The 16,061-nt window shown below is 43.4% G+C and overlaps 1 protein-coding gene across 5 annotated transcripts in view; it reads right to left on the reverse strand.

Moving 5' to 3' along the window:
• Nucleotides 1–16,061, reverse strand: part of LOC121579328 (cell adhesion molecule 1) — a 467,092-nt gene that overhangs the window by 25,504 nt on the left and 425,527 nt on the right. For 3 of the 5 annotated variants that reach the window (XM_041893817.2, XM_041893819.2, XM_041893816.2), the window contains one exon: nt 7,544–7,576. The exons of the other annotated variants lie outside the window; for them this stretch is intronic. In XM_041893817.2, the coding sequence (XP_041749751.1) occupies nt 7,544–7,576 (33 nt within the window). The remainder of the gene's footprint in view (nt 1–7,543; nt 7,577–16,061) is intronic. 5 annotated transcript variants of the gene reach the window in all.

A 16,061-nucleotide genomic window follows, 5' to 3' on the forward strand; every position in this document is an offset into this window, starting at 1 on the left:
GCAATTACAATATGGTCAATTTCAGAAAATGTTACATTTAAAAAATACTGTTGAGAAGTAGGCTATGGTGTAATGGATTGTTTTGCCTTGTGTAGTAGGTTTTGTGGGATTTGACACTCTTATGTAGGTGTCATAACCAGCCATAAAATAACGCAACATATAAATGAAATGGGGCCGGAGGAAATGACTGCCGTTTTACGTGCTCCTAACCAATTGTGCTATTGTGTGTGTTTTTTCGCATTATTTGTAACTTATTTTGTACATAATGTTTCTCCCACCATCTCTTATGACCGAAAAGAGCTTCTGGATATCAGGACAGTGATTACTTACCTCGTACTAGACAAAGATTTTTTACTTCAGACACCCAACAAGGCCCAAATCCCCGTCATTCGCAGGAGAAAGAGACAGAAATATCGGGGATGTAGGTCGGGGTGCCATAAGGATCAGACGGCGAGTGGGTAATCTGCCTCTACCATCAGTCCTATTAGCCAACGTACAATCATTGGATAACAAACTAGACGAGCTACGATCACAAATATCCTACCAACGGGACATTAAAAACTGTAATATCTTATGTTTCACAGAGTCGTGGCTGAATGACGACATGCATAACATAGAGCTGGCGGGGTTTATGCTACATCGGCAGGATAGAACAGCAGCCTCCGGTAAGACAAGAGGTGGCGGTCTGTGTATATTTGTAAACAACAGCTGGTGCACAAAATCTAATATTAAGGAAGTCTCGAGGTTTTGCTCGCCTGAGGTAGAGTATCTCATGATAAGCTGTAGACCACACTATTTACAAGAGAGTTTTCATCTATATTTTTCGTAGCTGTCTATTTACCAACACAAACCGATGCTGGCACTAAGACTGCACTCAATGAGCTGTATAAGGCCATAAGCAAACAGGAAAACGCTCATCCAAATCCTTTAATGTAGGGAAACTTACATCAGTTTTATCTAATTTCTACCAGCATGTTAAATGTGCAACCAAAGGAAAAAAAAAACTATAGACACCATTTACTCCACACACAGAGACGGGTACAAAGCTCTCTCCTCGCCCTCCGTTTGGCAAATCTGACCATAATTATATCCTCCTGATTCCTGCTTACAAGCAAAAACTAAAGCAGGAAGCACCAGTGACTCAGTCAATAAAAAAGTGGTCAGATGACGCAGATGCTAAGCTACAGGACTGTTTTGCTAGCACAGACTGGAATATGTTCCGGGATTCTTCTGATGGCATTGAGGAGTACACCACATCAGTCACAGGCTTCATCAATAAGTGCATCGATGACGTTGTCCCCACAGTGACTGTACGTACATACCACAACCAGAAGCCATGGATTAGAGGCAACATCCGCACTGAGCTAAAGAGTAGAGCTGCCGCTTTCAAGGAGAAGGACTTTATCCCGGACGCTTATAAGAAATCCCGCTATGCCCTCCGACGAACCATCAAACAGGCAAAGCGTCAATACAGGACTAAGATTGAATCGTACTACACTGGCTCCGACGCTCGTCGGATGTGGCAGGGCTTGCAAACTATTACAGACTACAAAGGGAAGCACAGCCGAAGAGCTGCCCAGTGACACAAGCCTACCAGACGAGCTAAATTACTTCTGTGCTCGTTTCGAGGCAAGCAACACTGAAGCATGCATGAGAGCATCAGCTGTTCCGGATGACTGTGTGATCACACTCTCTGTAGACGATGTGAGTAAGACCTTTAAACAGGTCAACATTCACAAGGCCGCAGGGCCAGATGGATTACCAGGACGTGTACTCCGAGCATGCGCTGACCAACTGGCAAGTATATTCACTGACATTTTCTACCTGTCCCTGACTGAGTCTGTAATACCAACATGTTTCAAGCAGACCACCATAGTCCCTGTGCCCAAGAACATTAAGGGAACCTGCCTAAATGACTACAGACCCGTAGCACTCACGTCTGTAGCCATAAAATGCTTTGAAAGGCTGGTCATGGCTCACATCAACATCATTATCCCAGAAACCCTAGACCCATTCCAATTTGCATACCGCCCCAACAGATCCACAGATGATGCAATCTCTATTGCACTCCACACTGCCCTTTCCCACCTGGACAAAAGGAACACCTACGTGAGAATGCTATTCATTGACTACAGCTCAGCGTTCAACACCATATTGTCCTCAAAGCTCATCACTAAGCTAAGGACCCTGGGACTAAACACCTCCCTCTGCAACTGGATCCTGGACTTCCTGACGGGCCGCCCCCAGGTGGTAAGGGTAGGTAACAACATATCTGCCACGCTGATCCTCAACACGGGGTTCCCTCAGGGGTGCGTGCTCAGTCCCCTCCTGTACTCCCTGTTCACCCATGACTGCATGGCCAGGCACGACTCCAACACCATCATTAAGTTTGCCGACGACACAACAGTGGTAGGCCTGATCACCAACAACGATGAGACAGCCTATAGGGAGGAGGTCAGAGACCTGGCAGTGTGGTGCCAGGATAACAACCTCTCCCTCAACGTGATCAAGACAAAGGAGATGATTGTGGACTACAGGAAAAGGAGGACCGAGCACGCCCCCATTCTCATCGACAGGGCTGTAGTGGAGTAGGTTGAGAGCTTCAAGTTCCTTGGTGTCCACATCACCAACAAACTATCATGGTCCAAACACACCAAGACAGTCGTGAAGAGGGCACGACAAAGCCTATTCCCCCTCAGGAGACTGAAAAGATTTGGTATGGGTCCTCAGATCCTCAAAAATGTTATACAGCTGCACCATCAAGAGCATCCTGACTGGTTGCATCACTGCCTGGTATGGCAACTGCTTGGCCTCCGACCGCAAGGAACTACAGAGGGTAGTGCATACGGCCCAGTACATCACTGGGGCCAAGCTTCCTGCCATCCAGGACCTCTATACCAGGTGGTGTCAGAGGAAGGCCCTACAAATTGTCAAAGACTCCAGCCACCGTAGTTATACTGTTCTCTCTGCTACCGCACGGCAAGCGGTACCGGAGCGCCAAGTCTAGGTCCAAAAGGCTTCTTAACAGCTTCTACCCCCAAGCCATAAGACTCCTGAACAGCTAATCAAATGGCTACCCGGACTAAATTCCACAAATTAACTTTTAAGAAGGCACACCTGTTAATTGAAATGCATTCCAGGTGACTACTTCATGAAGCTGGTTGAGAGAGTGCCAAGAGTGTGCAAAGCCATCATCAAGGCAAAGGGTGGCTATTTGAATCTCAAATATAAAATATATTTTGAATTGTTTAACACTTTTTTGTTTACTACATGATTCCATATGTGTTATTTCATAATTTTTATGTCTTCACTATTATTCTACAATGTAGAAAATAGTCAAAATAAAGAAAAACCCTTGAATGAGTAGGTGTTCTAAAACATTTGACCGGTAGTGTATGTCAGGTCTAAATATTTGTCATGACAGTGTTATGACCATTTTATGACAGGTTATGACATGTTATGTCAGCTGTTATGGCATGTTATGACATGGCTATGACCGTATCATAACGTGTTATGACACTAGGTGTCAAATAAAGTGTTCCCAATAAAGGTACAAGTTGACACGCTATTGATAAATTATAGATTTTAAAAAGTCCGGGCGGGCCCCCGGCGCAGTGTGACATTAAATACACGGCGGGTCAGGTAAAGGAAATGCCATTAATACCCCTGGTACCAGTGTGTGGCGATAGAAGCGTTGTCTGACAGCGAGGCTGACGTGCTGATAAGGGTTGACCAGAAGAGCAATGCTTCTTCTGGCCCTGCACTGCAATTCATATTCCTGAGGCAACCTCACCTCAGCTCCACACCGCAAAGGAGTAACACGGCAGGTAGCTTAGTGGTTAAGAGCGTTGTGCCAGTAACCGAAAGGTCGCTGGTTCTAATCCCAGAGCCAACTAGGTGAAAAATCTGTTGATGTGCCCTTGAGCAAGGCACTTAACCCTAATTGCTCCTGTAAGTCGCTCTGGATAAGAGCGTCTGCTAAATGACTAAAATGTAAATGTAACACGGCCTTGTAGTATCTCTCTCCAAAGTAACTGAATAGAGTGTCAGCTAGAGTGAAGAACCTCTGACAAAGGGGATGATGCAACAATGTAGCATAAATACACAAATGGGACTGCTTTTCTTTGTACAGGTTAATCTTCACTGACTTCCTGGTTCACTGTAGTATCTTTCTTATTTTTGTAACAGCTTATTGCTTTAGGCTACACCGAGGGTAAAATAGACTGTTATTAGAGAGGAGAAACATCTCCAAAACAGTGAAAGGGCACCAAAACAACAAGAAGAACACATTTTGTAATGATAGAACACAAATGTGTAATACTTCTGCGACAGACTAATATTTCACAGTGACCTGTGTGAAACGTGTTTTATTGGGGTCTTTGTATTCCATGCCCCTTGAATGACTAAAATAATTTTTTAGACCACTGAAATAATTTTCTGAACAGGTTTCTGTACAGAGTTGCAGAAACACAGGTTAATCAATATTTTCTATCTCGCCGATAAAGAAAAGCCGTAATGCTATTCTCAGAACCAAGCTAGTTTAACCTTAAGAGAGAGATGCACGCGTCTTACCGGTCACAAACATTGATTTAGCAGTTGGAGTGAAATAAATCTGCTTGACATTTTGCATTAAACACATTTCACACCAGAGTTGGCATTATGTTAAGGGTGAGAAGGAGTTAGATAAATTGTGTGTATACAATATCATACCCCCCCCCTCCCCATCTCCTTTCCCCGAATAGCTTTACATGTATACATATGTGAAATCATATCTGCATCAATCCACTGTACAAATCCGTTCATTGGGTTTCACCCAATGGTCTTTCCTTCAAACACGTCCTTTTTGAATAGGGGAAATCGCACTAGCTTATTTTGGGGCTTACAGTAATTCTAAGTGATACATCATAGTCAAGGTAGACATTACTACACAAGGTTAACATTGCCCTTGTGACATGGTATTTAGAACGGCAGTGAACTGCAAGAAAGCTCAATTATAGCCTGGCTACATGTACCGTGCAGCATGCTATGTAGTCAAGCCTCAGTGCCTTTCCCCCTCAGAAAACACCACTTACACACTGTACACCCAGGCTGGTGCTGCTACTCATAGAACGTGTCAGCACAAAGTATTATTATTGTCATGTCTAAAAATCCAAGTAGAAGAACACTCCATGTCTCAAAAGCCAACTATTCTTAATGTAACCTATCCTCTATCTTGAATTCAACAGACATAAAACAAACCACATGTGAAAGCATTTGCTGTGTTACGTTAGTTGGTTATCATGGGGTCGTTCCATTTGATTTCAATAATTTTTTGACCAAACCCCTTTTGATTTGAACAAAACTTTCCATACACATTTGCCCATGATAGAAGTGGTCAGAAAGTGGACCTGAATGCCAAAATATTCAGGAGATAGAAGTGCTTGAAGTTTCCCCATTTTGCATACTCCACCCTACCATGAGACATCCACGTCTTAATCACTGGAAAAGATTAACGGTTGAGTTTGATATAAATGTTTGTAACATTTTCACTCTCACATATGCTTAAACCCTAATTTACATAACCTGAGGTGTATGTGTTGTGCTAGCCAATGGTTGAGACACAGCATACTCTTGAATACAGGGCTGCAGGTAGCTTAGTGGGTAAGAGCGTTATGCCAGTAACCGAAAGGTCGCTGGTTCTAATCCCCGAGCCAACTAGGTGAAAAATCTGTCGATGTGCCCTTGAGCAAGGCACTTAACCCTAATTGCTCCTGTAAGTCGCTCTGGATAAGAGCGTCTGCTAAATGACTGAAATGTAAATACAGGATGGGTGTCATTTTAATCATAGAAATACAATTCATAGAATGGACCTATCCCTTCAGACCGCTGAAATTTAGCTGGCACACCATTGCATTTTTTATTGAATTGAAATTTTAACTTCACCAATTACAACCACAAAGATGCCCACCGGTCCAACCCCTGTTGAGTGTCTAAAAATTATTAAATATATAAATAGTTTGTCAACCCTTTTTGTAAGCTTTTAAATGATATCAAACTCAACAGTTTATTTTTTCCAGTGATGAAGACATGGCTGTCTCATGGCATGGTGGGGTATGCAAAACGGTTCAACTTTGGGCACCTCTATCTTGGCATTCAGGTCCAGAAAGTCACTTGCTGACAATTTTTACCATGGCAAAAGGGATGCGGTCAAAAAGTGATTGAAATCAAATGGAACAACCCCATAGTATTAGCATTGACGGTCCGTTAATATTGGTTAGTTTGTCAGAACTCTGCAGCAGCAGCTTGTGTGCTGAGTTGAGGGTTCTGAGCCAATGGGGATTAGCTGATAGAATGTGATGAAGGCCAAGGGTTTAATTAACATATTAGCCTACGTAGATATTAGCCTACATAATCACAGGAGAGATGTATCAACCCAGGTGCCTAAAAATACATGAACTTGAGGTTGTACATCCCTATGTATAATTCATATGCGCTCTGAGGGTTATAAGGGTATATCAAATAGTTTTCTTCCAAAAAGCACCAGTCAGTGTTAAGTGTTTTTTCAGCTGCATACAAAATTGTCTTGCCTTCTGTGCTCTGCGAATAGTCTGCTGTTTGTGCCTTATGTGGATAGAAACCAAGTGGTAATTCTCTGGCAAACTGAACTACGCTCTCTGAGTACCCGAGTGGTAGCTAAAGGTTTGTGATCTATCACCTTAAGAAACCAGCCATTTAGACATCATTTAAATTCATGAAAAAATTATTTGAAGCAGGTTATTATTTATTACTTTTGGGTGCAAAATGAGAACACTGGAGGCAAATGTCAACAAGGAACTATGCACCCTCATGCGTTGTCATGGAGAGCTGGTGTTCAATTACGTGTGGGCATTTTGATTAAAGAAACCCAAATGGCGTGTTTTTGGAGTTAAGGTGAACCAGCGAGGGTTTCTAACACTGACGGGTAGAAAGACAGACAGAAGGACAGGAAGACAGAGACAGAAAAAATGATGGATAGTCATACAATAGCCTGGTCCCATTCTGTATGTGCTGTAGCCAACTCTTCTCTCGTTGTCATGGCATATATGTTTGGCAAAACAAGCTACGAACACAGAGAGGAGTTAGCTAAAAGCACAAACTGGCAAAACGGACCAGCAGGCTAGTCATACAAATGCCCAACCCCAAATTGACCCCTAACTCCTCTTTTATAGGGGAATTGGGCCTACATAATATGTATCAGCAACGCTCTCAAAATTCCACCTAGCCTATTAAAGGGCAAGATGGAGCTAATACCATATTGTGTGTAGGGGCTAGGTGATGTTTGGGATTGAGCAATAGATGTACAAACAGACAGAAAGACGCACATATAGACAAACAAGCAGAGACAGACGGACACAGTAACAAATTAAACCATAGCAAGTCATTGTTTCATGTAGTGGCAGACAGTACAGTAGAGTAATCAAAGGAGAGCGAGACATTAAAACAGCGCTGGTAATCAGGTGCCATGCTGCGGTGGGGCATGCTGTGGTGGGCAGAAGAAAAAGAGAAGGAGGGAAGAGATACCAACCGTGAGCTGCGGGTTCAGCGCTGGGCGTAGTGTCTGAGCACACGAGGGCGAAGGAGAGGAGCGGAGCGGAGGAGCAGTGGTGGTGATGGAGGGAGGAAGGGAACAGGTGGCACGTGGCATGCAAAAAAAAGAGAAATGGGGGCGGGAGGGAGAAAACAAATGGAACCCATAAGCAAGCATTCAGAGACCAGTACATGACAAAGACTAAGACACAAGGCTTGAGGGAAATCAAAGAGAACCAAGGTAGCGCTAAGATAAAGCACAACACAAACACATCGGACGTCAAACTGTGTGGGAGCGCCAAAGCGTTCGCGTGGTACACAGACAGCTCATCAATAAAATACAACTGCACACACACACTCCTGCATTATGATGGAGGCCAATGTGGACATATGTGATTGTGGGGAGCTGGGGAAAACATTTCACAGCTCATTTTCAAAGGGCATATTTCGGTATGGCTGTGCATATTTCGATCAATATGACATGACTTGGGGAATCTCAATAAATTACAACAGCTGAAACAACCTTTGTCAAATGCAATCATACTAACCTTGATGTGACAAACTGCAAAGTTACAGGGCATGCATATTACCCATAGGACCATTGAGTTATGACATATAATTTTTTTGGTTATTTTGGAGAGAAAATATCCATTGTTTCGCAGTCTAAAGCACTGCATATGAAAACCTTTATCCGTTTTTATATTTCAGTGAGAAATATTATATTTTCATGATCAAATGACAGCAAGAGTTTTCCAATGAAAGACGTGGTTTGCAGAGGACATTAGGTGATAAAACAAGCACTGTTCTATCTCTGCAGCCAATACGTCGGAATTTGCAGTTTATTTAATTTATACTTTCTCCCTTCAACTATAAATATACATGATGGATCAATATAAACAAGCCCATTAGTTTTGCCGTTGCCTGTACACATGTAAATTCACAATGTACTATCGCAAATCAGTCTAATGCATGGAAGATCTTTGTCATCGTCCCCATGCAGCACCATTGTGGGGACACAAGCAAAGGTTGTTTTCCCTTTACCAGGCTTTTCCTTCATCAGACCTCGAGATGCAGGAAACTGTAAAGCTTGTTATGCAATGTCAATCGCTGCAAGAGAGTGGTGTAACTCCATATTCTGATCCCTCTCCAGGGAGATTAAACCAAAATCGAGTTGTAATCCGATTGTGGTCTTTTGATGATTTTGGGTACAGTTTTACCAGGTTCCTCTGTGTTTATCCAAAATCTTAGGAAACGAAGGAGATACATGTTGACTGCGCTCCACCGTGTCGGAGTAGGGGGAGATGGGAGCAGGGGGACTGACTGTGGCCGAGTCCCAAATGGAACTATACATAGTGCCTTCAGAAAGTATTCACACCCCTTGACTTTTCCCCAATTTTTTGTTGTGTTACAAATTGGGATTAAACTGGATTTAATAGTCTTTTTTTATCTACACAATATTCTGTCAAAGTGGAAGATTTGTATTTATTAATGAAAAATAAATGAAAAATAAAACACGAATATCTACTACATGGCCAAAAGTATGTGGACACCCCATTCAAATTAGTGGATCTGGCTATTTCAGCCACACCCGTTGCTGCCAGATGTATACAATTGAGCACACAGCCATGCAATCTCCATAGACAAACACTGGCAGTAGAATGGCCCATACTGAAGAGCTCAGTGACTTTCAATGTGGCACCCAATACAGGATGCCACCTTTCCAACAAGTCAGTTCGTCAAATTTCTGCCCTGCTAGAGCTGCCCCCGGTCAACTGTAAGTGCTCTTATTGTGAAGTGGAAATATCTAGGAGCAACAACTGCTCAGCCGCTAAGTGGTAGGCCACACAAGCTCACAGAACGCTCTGTCCTCGGTTGCAACACTCACTACCTAGTTCCAAACTGCCTCTGGAAACAACGTCAGCACAAGAACTGTTCGTCTGGAGCTTCATGAAATGGGTTTCCATGATCGAGCAGCCGCACACAAACCTAAGATCACCATGCGCAATACCAAGCATCGGCTGGAGTGGTGTAAAGCTCGCCTTCATTGGACTCTGGAGTGTCGTTTCAAGCTTCACCATCTGGCAGTCCGACGGATGAATCTGGGTTTGGCGAATGCCAGGAGAACGCTCCCTGTCCGAATGCATAGTGCCAACTGTAAAGTTTGGTGGAGGAGGAATAATGGTCTGGGGCTGTTTTTCATGGTTCAGGCCCCTTAGTTCCAGTGAAGGGAAATATTTACGCTACAGCATACAATTACATTCTAGACGATTCTGTGATTCCAACTTTGTGGCAACAGTTTGGGGAAGGCCCTTTCCTGTTTCAGCATGACAATGCCCCTGTGCACAAAGCAAGGTCCATACAGAAATGGTTTGTCGAGATAGGTGTGGAAGAACTTGACTGGCCTGCACAGAGCCCTGACCTCAACCCCATCGAACACCTTTGGGATGAATTGGAACATCAACTGCAAGCCAGGCTCAACGCCCAACATCAGTGCCTGACCACACTAATGCTCTTGTGGCTGAATGGAAGCAAGTCCCCGCAGCAATGTTCCAACATCTAGTGGAAAGCCTTCCCAGAAGAGTGGAGGCTGTTATAGCAGCAAAGGGGGGAACAACTCCATATTAATGCCCATGATTTTGGAATAAGATGTTCAATGAGCAGGTGTCCACATACTTTTAGCCATGTAGTGTATCTTGGTTAGATAAGTATTCAACCCCCTGAGTCAATACATGTTAAAATCACCTTTGGCAGCGATTACAGCTGTGAGTCTTTTTGGGTAAGAGCTTTGCACACCTGGATTGTACAATATTTTCCCTTTAAAAAAAAAATAAGAATAATATTAAGCTCTGTCAAGTTGGTTGTTGATAATGGCTTGACAGCCATTTCCAAGTCTTGCCACAGATTTTCAAGCCAATTTAAGTCAAAACTTTAATTAGGCCACTCAGGAACATTCAATGTCGTCTTGGTAAGCAACTCCAGTGTATATTTGGCCTTGATTTTTAGAATTTGTTTCCCAGTGTCTGTTGGAAAGCAGACTGAAACAGGTTTTCCTCTAGGATTTTGCCTGTGCTTAGCTCTATTCCGTTTATTTTCATCAACAAAAAAAACTCCCTAGTCCTTGCCGATGACGAGCATATCCATAACGTGAATCAGCCACCACCATGCTTGAAAATATGAAGAGTGGTACACAGTGATGTGTTGTGTTGGATTTGCCCTAAACATAATGCTTTGTATTCAGGACAAAAAGTTCATTTATTTGCCAATTTTTTTGCAGTATTACTTTAGTGCCTTCTTGCAAACAGGATGCATGTTTTGGGATATTTTTATTCTGTACAGACTAACTTCTTTTCACTCTGTCATTTAGGTTAGTATTGTGGAGTAACTACAATGTTGTTGATCCAGCCTCAATTTTCTACTATCACAACCATTCAACTCTGTAACTGTTTTAAAATCGTGAAATCCCTGAGCGGTTTCCTTCCTCTCCGGCAACTGAGTTAGGATGGACGCCTGTATCTTTGTAGTGGGTAATTCATTAACAACTTCACCATGCTCAAAGGGATATTCAGTGTCTGCTTTTTTACATTTTTACCCATCTACAAATAGGTGCCCTTCTTTGCGAGGCATTGGAAAACCTCCCTGGTCTTTGTGGTTGACTGTGCTTGAAATTCACTACTCAACTGAGGTAGTTTACAGATAATTGCATGAGTGGGGTACAGAGATCGGGTAATGCAAAAAAAATATTATGTTAACCACTATTATTGTACACAGAGTCCATGCAATGTATTATGTGACTTGTTAACCAAATGTTTACTCCTGAACTTATTTAGGCTTGCCATAATGAAGGGGTTGAATACTTATTGAGTAAAGACATTTCAGCTTTTAATTTCTTATTTGTAAAAACTTCTCACAAAAAAATCCACTTTGACATAGTGGGCTATTGTGTGTAGATCAGTGGCACAAAATCTCAATTTAATCAATTGTACATTTCTGAAGGCACTGTAGTAGTGCATTATATAGCAAAAAGGGGGCCATTTGGGACACAGCCTGTGCCTTCCTGAGATGAAACATGGAGGACTCGGCTGCTTTTAGAAATGCAGGGAGATATCATCTTGCTAATCAAAGCAGCCTGCCAGGTAACATGGTTTCTCACTGTTTATCCAAGCAGGCCTGTACCCATCCAATGCTAGATTTGTTGTTGAGAAACCTGTCAACGAACACAGATACTAGCTAGCGCATCGTAAATCATGTGAACACCTTGCATAATGCAAGGTCAATGTGTCAACATCGGCAACATAACAACAACATACGTATCAAACATATCTAATTCTGACAGGTTTGACACCATCTCAGTCACGGTTAAGTTGGGGCTGGATGCATTTCCAGAGGTATATGTAAACAGACTTCCCATGTTGACTCTGTTTCCCTTTCTTATCTACTGTAGACATGAGAGAGTGAGTGGAGGGAGGTGTTCTCGCTTTCCATACCACTCTTCTCACTACCTCTCATGTTGCATCATTGCTCTGTGCCAAGGAGAGCAGGCTTCTCTACACTTCTACATATCAAACCGCCAGGGACACGAGAGTTAACGCTTCGCCTCCCTCAAATGTATTACCAAAGGACCACAGAACGGGGAGAGATCTCAGACGGCAAGCCCAGATCAAGTCCCTACCAGAGACTTTTCCTATGGTCCTCCAGAAGAAACACATTGTAGCCTGTGTTAAGTAATGCCACAGGCCTCCAGATAGGATGACAGCTCTTTAGCATAATCACTTGAGGAGCTTCTCAGTGAAGCCACTGGCCGTGTCCGAATACCCGTTCTAAATTGTAGGCATTTTGGGTATGCAAAAAATTATATTTTTTGAAATCTAGAAAAATTTGTATGCTTTACATTTCGGCTTTTCATCTAATAGAATTCGCTGCACACTATTGAGGATAAGAATCGTCTTTTGAGACACACGTGTGTTTGACTACAGCTGATAATCAGCTGAGGGGACGAGCTGCACCAAAATGAACGAATTACGGGAATCAACGTAATTGCGTGTTAGATTACGCATTCTCAGTAGGATGATATTTGTTGTTTAATGCATTTGTTTTTACTAAATAGTATGTTATAAATAGTATGTAGTACGATTAGTAGACAGTATGCAGTTTAAGTAAGTAGTAGGCAAGCCAGATTTTGGCCACGGCCACTGTTTCACCACCTCGGCTAGTCTTTAAAATGAATTCTGAACTTGTAAAAAGGGGCTGCCCGCTTTATACTACGCTTTGCAGCTGCTACTCCTACACGGACAGCTCCTAGCGCTTCCTTTATCGGGCTGATTGTAGGCCAGATCACCTCTGGTGAAAGTAGAAGGAGTTATCAAAGAGGAGCAGACTGCGTGTCCTCAGGAAGGAGGGAGGAGAAAGACGGAGCGGTTCAAGGACAGTGTCCTGAAACAAGTAGGCATGAAGAGAAGAGAATCAAACGTCTGCACTTTCAAATCGTTCTACATTTTCAAATGTAATACGACATCACAGCCTCTGTTTGAGGTCTAGTAAAATCTTTTCAGGAGAGACAGGCTCTAAGCAGTCCTCCTATAACAGCTGGAGGGGCTGCTCAAAGGGCTCCGCTAGGGATGTGTCCTGGTTAGTTAGTGCTACACTAGCCCGCTATACGGCAGTAATATATCGCTGCTCATTCAAATCAAGCAATACAATAAAGCATCTGTCTCTGCAACCCTCAATCATTGGTGGCCCCGGGATGTCTGCTAACCCCATTACTTGGCTGTGGCTGCTGCACCGGCCGGTCAATATGTCTACTGATGAGCTATCGCCAGCCCACGGTTTGGCCCTCCTCCCCCTTCTCCCTTTCTCTCTCTCGCCTTGTGTCGCAGGTCACCTGAGGCACTAGCGTCCTTGCTGACATCAGCAGCTAACACCAGCAGACGTGACAATGGGCTACTGATAATACCACTGCAAAGCCTGTTCTGGTTGACAGTACATAGGAGAGAATCCCCACTGGAACTAGTGTCTGTACTGTATAAGTAAAATGCCCACAGTTATATCATGCTTTTTAGTCCAGGAGGCTTTAGGCTTGATATGGGTTTTGATAAGAGTCTAAATCAGTGGTGTAGTGGAGGGTAAACGCACATACAGATCTGCTATTTGAATTTGACCAGTTTCTTACAGCAGGAAAATAATCCTGCAACAACAGGAAACGTGAATTATTATGTGGATTACAATTAATGGAAATTTTTGTAGGGGTTGATACATTTTTCATTAGGGCAAATCAAGTCAGAAATTTAAGAGAGTACATTAGGCAAAAAAAAAAATAGCAAAGTGTTTACCCACCTTTTGCGAAAACAATTATTGAAAACATTACATTACAGCGTTTACCCACCTATTTTTTAACACTACATCACTGGTCAAAATACTATCTCTTAGTGGAGTACATTATCTGAGGAAAGATACTATGATATGACCCTCTGGATATACACTACATTACCAACAGTATGTGAACACCTGCTTGTCGAACATCTCATTCCAAAATCATGGGCATTAATATGGAGTTGGACCCCCTTTGCTGCTATAACAGCCTCCACTCTTCTGGGAAGGCTTTCCACTAGATGTTGGAACATTGCTGCAGGGAATTGCTTCCATACAGCCACAAGAGCATTAGTGAGGTCGGGCACTGATGTTGGGCGATTAGGCCTGGCTCCCAGTCGGCGATCCAATTCATCCCAAAGGTGTTCGATGGGGTTGAGGTCAGGGCTCTGTGCAGGCCAGTCAAGTTCTTCCACACCGATCTCTACAAACCATTTCTGTATGGACCTCGCTTGTGCACGGGGGCATTGTCATGCTGAAACAGGACAAACAACAAACAACAAACAAACTGTTGCCACAAAGTTGGAAGCACAGAATCGTCTAGAATGTCATTATATGCTGTAGCGTTAAGATTTCCCTTCACTGGAACTAAGGGGCCTAGCCCGAACCATGAAAAACAGCCCCAGACATTATTCCTGCTCCACCAAACTTTACAGTTGGCACTATGTATTCGGGCAGGAAGCATTCTCCTGGCATCCGCCAAACCCAGATTCGTCCGTCGAACTGCCAGACGGTGAAGCGTGATTCATCACTCCAGAGAACGCGTTTCCACTGCTCCATAGTCCAATGGCGGCGAGCTTTACGCCACTCCAGCCGAAGCTTGGTATTGCGCATGATGATTTTAGGCTTGTGTGCGGCTGCTCAGCCATGGAAACTCATTTCATGAAGCTCCCGACGAACGGTTCTTGTGCTGACGTTTCTTCCAGATGCAGTTTGGAACTCAGTAGTGAGTGTTGCAACCGAGGACAGACGATTTTTACCGGCTACACGCTTCAGCACTCGGCGGTCCCGTTCTGTGAGATTGCTGAGCCGTTTTTGCTCCTAGAAGTTTTCATTTCACAATAACAGCACTTACAGTTGACCGGGGCAGCTCTAGCAGGGCAGACATTTTATGAACTGACTTGTTGGAAAGGTGGCATCCTATGACGGTGCCACGTTGAAAGTCACTGAGCTCTTCAGTAAGGCCATTCTAGTGCCAATGTTTGTCTATGGAGATTGCATGGCTGTGTGCTCGATTTTATACACCTGTCAGCAACGGGTGCAGCTGAAATAGCCGAATCCACTAATTTGAAGGGGTGTCCACATACTATTCTATATACAGGGCCTTCAGAAAGTATTCAGACCCCATTACTTTTTCCACATTTTATTACGTTACAGCCTTATTCTAAAATTGATTAAATTGTATTTTTTCCTCATCAATCTACACACAACACCCCATAATAACAAAGCAAAAACAGGTTTTTAGAAATTGTTGATAATTTATATATTTTTTTAACCCTGAAATAACACATTTACATAAGTATTCAGACCCTTTCCTCAGTACTTTGTTGAAGCACCTTTGGCAGCGATTACATCATAGAGTGTTCTTCGGTATGACGCTACAAGCTTGGCACACCTTATTTGGGGAGTTTCTCCCATTCTTCTCTGCAGATCCTCTCAAGTTCTGTCAGGTTAGATGGGGAGCGTTGCTGCACAGCTATTTTCAGGTCTCTCCAGAGATGTTCGATCGGGTTCAAGTCCGGGCTTTGGCTGGGCCACTCAAGGACATTCAGAGACTTGTCCCGAAGCCACTCCTGCGTTGTCTTGGCTGTGTGCTTTGGGTCGCTGTCCTGTTGGAAGGTGAACCTTCGCCCCAGTCTGAGGTCCTGAGCGCTCTGGAGCAGCTTTTCATCAAGAATCTCTCTGTACTTTGCTCCGTTAATATTTTTCCTCGATCCTGACTCTCCCAGTCCTTGCCGCTGAAAAACATCCCCACAACATGATGCTGCCACCACCATGCTTCACCGTAGGGATGGTGCCAGGTTTCCTCCAGACGTGATGCTTGGCATTCAGGCCAAAGAGTTCAATCTTGGTTTCATCAGACCAGAGAATCTTGTTTCTCATGGTCTGAGAGTCTTTAGGTGCCTTTTGGCAAACTCCTAGCAGGCTGTAAT

This window comes from Coregonus clupeaformis, chromosome 13, assembly GCF_020615455.1.
Source record: "Coregonus clupeaformis isolate EN_2021a chromosome 13, ASM2061545v1, whole genome shotgun sequence".
Lineage (NCBI taxonomy): Eukaryota > Metazoa > Chordata > Actinopteri > Salmoniformes > Salmonidae > Coregonus > Coregonus clupeaformis.